This window comes from Myotis brandtii, unplaced genomic scaffold (genome assembly GCF_000412655.1).
Source record: "Myotis brandtii unplaced genomic scaffold, ASM41265v1 scaffold1720, whole genome shotgun sequence".
NCBI classification, from domain to species: Eukaryota; Metazoa; Chordata; class Mammalia; order Chiroptera; family Vespertilionidae; genus Myotis; species Myotis brandtii.
The window spans coordinates 10,861-17,995 of record NW_005356342.1 but is presented as its reverse complement, the minus strand read 5'-3'; the positions used below and the strand labels follow the sequence as shown (position 1 = coordinate 17,995).

At 50.6% G+C, this 7,135-nt stretch overlaps 1 protein-coding gene across 1 annotated transcript in view; it reads left to right on the top strand.

Annotated features, from left to right (window-relative positions):
- The window catches only part of CACNG7 (calcium channel, voltage-dependent, gamma subunit 7), a 23,799-nt gene that overhangs the window by 15,715 nt on the left and 949 nt on the right, over positions 1–7,135 (top strand). The window contains exons 4-5 of the mRNA XM_005863126.1: positions 6,741–6,886; positions 7,023–7,032. Of these exons, the coding sequence (XP_005863188.1) occupies positions 6,741–6,886; positions 7,023–7,032 (156 nt within the window). The remainder of the gene's footprint in view (positions 1–6,740; positions 6,887–7,022; positions 7,033–7,135) is intronic.

Below are 7,135 nucleotides of genomic sequence, written 5' to 3'. Positions count from 1 at the left end.
CCAGTGGTTCTCAACCTTCTGGCCCTTTAAATACAGTTCCTCATGTTGTGACCCAACCATAAAATTATTTTCGTTGCTACTTCATCACTGTCATGTTGCTACTGTGATGAATCGTCATGTAAATATCTGATATGCAGGATGGTCTTAGGCGATCCCTGTGAAAGGGTCGTTCGACCGCCAAAGGGGTCACGACCCACAGGTTGAGAACCGCTACTGTAGCCGCTCTCCACACCGAGGCTGTTAGGCGGCCTTTGGAGCTTCAGCGCCGGAAGGTGGGTGGCGTGTCGGTCTTCGTTTTCATGTGGCCGTGGACTCCTTTCAGCGCTGCTTTCTTTGCTTCTTAGCTTTCGGCACCATCTTTGTAAAAAGGCTCTTTCGTCTCCTTTCTTCTTTGGTGGAGTTCCTGTGCCTTAAAAAAACAACGATCTTTCATGCCCACTCTCTTTGAGGGGTGCAGCCGGTTGTGTTGTACGAAGATGCCCCAGTTTCCTGGGGAGCGGATTCAGGTTACACATTTTCAGCAGGAGCGCTGCGGGGCGGCGGTCATGGGGTCAGCCTGCGCGTTACTGGTGATGCCAGCTCCCACCCCCAGGTGGAGTGGGTGTGGGGCAGGCCCCTTGGCAACCGAGGGAGTTCCTATCGCTCTGAAGGTTGCAACTGGAGTTTTCTAACTCTGCAAAGAAGAATTACTTTTTTGTTGATGTTGTTAATCCTCACTCAAGGATATTTTTCCCATTGATTTTTTTTAGTTGATTTCAGAGAGGAAGGGAGAGGGAGAGAGACAGAAACATCCATGATGAGAGAGAATCTCATGGATCGGCTGCCTCCTGCATGCCCCCTCACTGGGGATCGAGCCAAAACCCAGGCATGTGCCCTGACCGGGAATCGAACCATTGACCTCCTGTTCATAGGTCGATGCTCAACCACTGAGCCATGCCGGCTGGCCGGGCTTCCATTGATTTTTACAGAGAGTAGAAGGGAGGGAGGGAGAGAGAGGAAGAGAGAGAGAGAGAAACGTCAATGCAAGAGCGTCACATCAATTGGTTGCCTCCCACAGGTGCCTCGCCTGGGGCTGGGGATCGAACCCGCAACCCAGGTACGTGCCTGACCAGGGATGGAACCCTCGGCCCTTTGGTGCTTGGGCTGATGCCCTAACCATTGAGCACTCCAGCCGGGGCACCATTACCTTTATTATTTATCTTAATGCCCAAATCGTCCCCAGTTGGGGTATCAGACTAGCTGCTGTGTTCTTATTTGACATGTACCCCTCTTTTCCTTTCATTTTTCTTTCTTTCTTTTTTTTTTTTTAGCACTTCCCTACTCTGTGACATGAATACACTTTGATGTCACTTTCGTGGGCTTCAAATCAGCGATTTCTTCTGGGAGCCCTGGCTCCTTACAGAGTGGAGGGTGATAGTAGAGACCAAAATCCAGGTGTTAGGTGCGCTCGTTGCTGCCGAGGTGTCGCTGCTCTCGAATCCGTCAGCACACCAAGCTGGGGAAGGGTGTCTGTTTGTGAAATAGGAGCGTAGACAGCACCTGGACCCCCAAGGGTTCTCCCTTGCTGCACCCCCTTCTGAGGTGTATCTTCTTTCTTTCAGAGAAAGCAAAGAATGCTAGCTCCCCCACAGACCAATGTATTTCCACACTTGCTCAACCCTGCAATGTGCACAGAATAATTTCAGGACCGTTACCCTAGACCAGTGGTCGGCAAACTCATTAGTCAACAGAGCCAAATACCAACAGTACAATGATTGAAATTTCTTTTGAGAGCCAAATTTTTAAAACTTAAACTATATAGGTAGGTACATGGTGATTAACTTAACTAGGGTACTCCTAAGCTGGCCTTTGCTAAAAACGTCCTCAATCTGATTGAGGTACGTTCGCCGAGGTCGACCCCTTCCAACTCTCCCATCCACACTCGTCCTGTCTACTTGTTTCGTCCATCTCCTTTCGTTCATCCTCTCTCTATGTCCACCCCCTACTTCTTCTAACGCCGCTTCTTCAAAATAGACTCGCCCAGGCCGAAAACCGACTTCAGCGCATGGGCCACGAAGCTTCAATCTCACTGTACCTGTGCGCCCGCACGTGGTATTTTGTGGAAGAGCCACACTCAAGGGGCCAAAGAGCCGCATGTGGCTCGCGAGCCGCGGTCTGCCGACCACGGCCCTAGACCACTCCCAACAAGAAACCCTATTACGTGAGGTTCGAGATTTCTTTGCAGGCCGTCCTGTCTTTGGACGGAGATATAGAATCAAAGCTCTCTCTCTATTCATGTTATTGGATCACTACTTTCCCCTCCTGTGGTTGGACTTGTTAGCTGTGCAGTCGGTTTTGCTTATGCGTGTTCATACTCGATGTTCGTTTTCCCCGTCCTTGTGGAATTTGTCTTTTGGACACACAAAACATTGGCGTCTCCTTGGGAAGCTCCAAGTTCAAAGGAGTGTCACTTCCTCCCTCTGGCTTCCTTCCCGCTCTCACCTGCCCCCTGCAGGTCGTCAGCTGCATTTGTTTTCCTTTTCCTTGTCTCTTTCCCCAAAAAAACATGCGCATACATGTGTCCTAATGCACCCTTCTTTTTAAAGAATATATATTTTTATTGATTTCATAGAGGAAGGGAGAGGGAGAGGAAGATAGATAAAACATCAATGATGGGAGCCGTAACCGGTTTGGCTCAGTGGATAGAGCGTCGACCTGCGGACTGAAGGGTCCCAGGTTCGATTCAGGCCAAGGGCATGTACCTTGGTTGCGGGCACATCCCCAGTAGGGAGTGTGCAGGAGGCAGCTGGTCGATGTTTCTCTCTCATCGATGTTTCTAACTCTCTATCCCTCTCCCCTCCTTTCTGTAAAAAATCAATAAAATATATTTTAAAAAAACAAAAACAAAACATCAATGATGGGAGAGAATCCTCGATTGGCTGCTTCCCGTGCACCCTACACTGGGGATCAAGCCCACAACCCCGCATGTGTCCTAACTAGGAATCAAACCATGACCTTCTGGTTCATAGGTCGACACTCAACCACTGAGCCACACAGGCCGGGCTGTACCCTTCTTTTTTGCTTAAAAGTAGCATCTGGTATATTTCTTATACATTCCCCTCCCCTTTTTAAAATTTTTTTTTTAATGATTTCAGAGAAGAAGGGAGAGGGAGAGAGAGATAGAAACATCAATGCTGAGAGAGAATCATTGATCAGCTGCCTTCTGCACACCCCCTACTGGGGATGTGTCCGCAACCCAGGTACATGCTCTTGACTGGAATAAAACCTGGGACCCTTCCGTCCCCAGGCCGATGTGCTATCCACTGAGCCAAAAGGCTGATGCTCTATCCACTGAGCAAACCAGCTAAGGCCCCCTCCCCCCCCTTTTTTTTTTTTTACTTAGTGATATAGTCTGAACTATCACAGAATTCCATCTATATCGGTTCACAGAGCTCAACCTCCTTCTCATTGCACGGTGGCGCAGGACTCTGTTGGGTGATGTTTTATAGATTAGTTCATGAATCGAGGGCATCTGGGTTGTTTCTGATATTTTGCCACCATGAGCCACTGCTGCAGTGAATTAACTTGTGCCTGTGAACTTTCCTATCGCTGGACAGATATCTTGAGGGTAAATTCCTGGCAGTGAAATTGCTGGGTTAAAGGATAAAGACCTCTGTGGTTTTGTTAGTTGTGGTCAACCTCCCCTCCATAGGGGCTGTGCCCTTTTGCATCCCCACCAGCAATATAGATGAGCATCCGTTCCCCGGGCCGAGCCAGAAGGAAATGTTGTGATGCTTTTTAACATTTGATGACCTGATATGTGAGATGTTACCCCTCATAGTTTCATCTGCATTTCTCTTACTTTGAGTGGGAGGACATTTTTTAAAAAAATATATTTTATTGATTTTTTACAGAGAGGAAGGGAGAAGGATAGAGAGTTAGAAACATCGATGAGAGAGAAACATCGATCAGCTGCCTCCTGCACACCCCCTACTGGGGATGTGCCCACAACCCAGGTACATGCTCTTGACTGGAATCAAACCTGGGACCCTTGAGTCCCCAGGCCGATGCGCTATCCACTGAGCCAAGCCGGTTAGGGCTGGGAGAGCATTTTGTTTGTTTTTTTTTAAACTGGGAGATCATAAAAGACCTTTCTAAAAAAGTGGTAAGGCCCTAGCTGGCTTGGCTCAGTGGATAGAGCGTCAGCCTGTGGACTGAAGGGTTGCGGGTTCAATTCCAGTCAAGGGCACATGCCCTGGTTCCAGTGGGGGGTATGCGGGAGGCAGCCGATCAATGATTCTCTCTCCTCATTGATGTTTCTCTCTCTCTCTCTCCCTCTCCCTTCCTCTCTGAAATCAATAAAAATATATTTTAAAAAATAAGAAAGTGATAAGAAAAGAGAGAGTTAAATGAAGTGATAGAGGGGGTGGGGGAGAGAGAGAGAAATCGGGGGAGAGAATAGGCAGAAATGAGCTTGATGTGTTCAAGGAAGAATGAGGAATCTTGTGGCCTGAGTAGAGGGAGCAAAGCCAGACTGACCAGGGATGAGTCTGTGGACACCAGACCATAAGCATCCTAGTTTCGGGGTCAGGGACGTTTTTCTGTAGAGGAGCCAGATAATAAATATTTCCGGCTTTACCGGCCGCACAGTCTCTGTTGCACCCACTTCACTTTGCCACTACAGCCACAGGCAATGTGTAAATAAACTGTCTGGGTTCCAATAACATTTTACTTATGGACCCTGAAACTTGAAATGCACAGACTTTGAAATTTGAGATGTTACCATTCACATAACCTAGAATCCATATAATTCTTTGGGGTTTTTTTTTTTTTTCCTCTCACAGAATTCACAAGGCTGTGCAACCATCTCTATTACCTAATTTCACAACATTTTCCTCACCCCCACAAAGACACTTCGCACCCTTTAACAGCCAAAGCCCCCCTCCAGCCCATTCCCTGGCAACCACTAATCTACGTTCTGTCTCTATGGATTTGCCTCTTTTGGACATCTATATGTATAAAAGCCTAACATGCAAATTGTCCCCTCCCAGGGGGTTCCACTGGGAGACGGGGAGTTCGATCGCTCGCTATGACATGCGCTGACCACTAGGGGGTGGCGCGGAACGAAGGAAGGCGACTGTTAGCAAGAAAGTTCATCTTTAGGAAGTGATATTTGCCTCTTAGAAATTCTCAACCCGGACCCCTCCCTCTTCTCCACCTTCCTCATGCCCCTCTATTTCCTCATCTGAAAATGGACATAAAAATGGTACCCACTTGAAAGGGCTGGTGTGAGGTTTGAATGAGTGGATGTATGTATGACACTGAGAGTGAATGGTGCCCGGCACAGAGCAAGACCTGTGTAAGCAGTTGCTATTATTATTATTAATTACTAGAGGCCCAGTGCATGAATTCATGCATGGGTGGGGTTCCTAGGCCTGGCCAGCGATCAGGGCTGATTGGGGCCTGGGGCTGGGCTGATCAGGGCCTGCTGGCCTGGGAGAGGGACGAGGGAAGGGACTGTGGGAGGTTGGCCAGCCGGCTGCGGGGAGGGACCGGCCAGGGAGAGGGGCTGCAGGAGGTTGGCGGGCAGGGGGAGGGACCAGAGGAGGTTGGCTGTGGGAGCACACTGACCACCAGGGGGCAGCTCCTACATTGAGCGTCTGCCCCTGGTGGTCAGTGCATGTCATAGCAACTGGTTGACCCATCATTCTGGTTGTTCGGTCATAAGGCCACTTAGGCTTTTATATATATAGATTATTGATATTGTTGCTGCTATTATCCATACAGCCTCAGCGCAGGCCCCCTCCTCCTCCCCCTGGAATATAAATCTCCAGTAGTTTCCCCTCCAATCTCTTCCCAGAAACAACCAGCCCCCAAAGGACCTTCTAGCGCTCCACTCTGGCCCTGTCTTCCTTCTGCTCCAGACTTTCCATGGCTCCCGAGTGCCCTGGGCATCAAGGCTGAGCCCCCCCAGCCTGGCATGGGAGGATCATCGTGGTTGGGTCTCTGCCCCCTTCTCCGGCCTCATTTTTGGCGGCTGTGGCCCCATGTTGTAGTCACATGCTCAGCCTTTGCCCTGCTGGTCCCTCCGCCCAGAGCGGTATAATGGAGACTCTTATTCTTCCCTGGGCCTCATGCTGTAGGACCTGAACAAGTACCATTCCTCCAGGAGGCGTCCTTGGTTCCCCCTGACCCTGACCCTGACCCTGACCCTGCCTGTTGACCCACGGCCATATCTGCCTTCCCCAACTACATTGTGAGCTCCTGGACAGAAGTTTCGGGTGAGGGAGAAGGAGGAGGACTCATCTCCCACATCCCTGCACCCAGCCAAGGCCCAGCACACAAGGGGCTTAAAAAGATAGACATTAGCCCTGGCCGGTTTGGCTCAGTGGATAGAGCATCGACCTGCAGACTCAAGGGTCCTGGGTTCCATTCCAGTCCGGGCACATGCCCGGGTTGCGGGCTCGCTGGCTCGATCCCCAGTGGGGGGGCATGCAGGAGGCAGCCGATCAATGATTCTCTCTCATCATTGATGTTTCTATCTCTCTCTCCCTCTCCCTTCCTCTCTGAAATCAATAATATATAGATATAGATATAGATATAGATATAGATATAGATATAGATATAGATAGATATAGATATAGACATTAGACCAGGCCAGAATAGGGAGGCGAGGGAGAGAGCTGCGGTGGGAGGGGGAGGACCCGGCTGGGGGAAGGGGTCCACTGCTGGTGGACCAAGGGCACCCCTCTGCTCCCCAGGCCTGTCCTTGGTGGTGGGCTTGGTCCTGTACATCTCCAGCATCAACGACGAGGTCATGAACAGGCCCAGCAGCTCGGAGCAGTACTTCCACTATCGCTACGGGTGGTCTTTTGCCTTCGCCGCTTCCTCCTTCCTTCTCAAAGAGGTGATGTCTCAGGGCCCTCAGGAGAGTTCTGAATGGGGAGGGCTCTTGGGGGCCTGATTCCTGGGTCCAGGAGGCAGAGGAGACTGGGGGCGAGGGCTGGATGTAGGGTGGTGGCTGAGGAACTAGCCCCTGGGAGGGGGCTGGGGACCTGACTCCCGGTTCCTGGGGGAGGAGAGGGGCTGGGGGCCTGGACTCCTGGGTCTGAGGGAGGAGGCTGGGGGCCTGGACTCCTGGGTCTGAGGGAGGAGG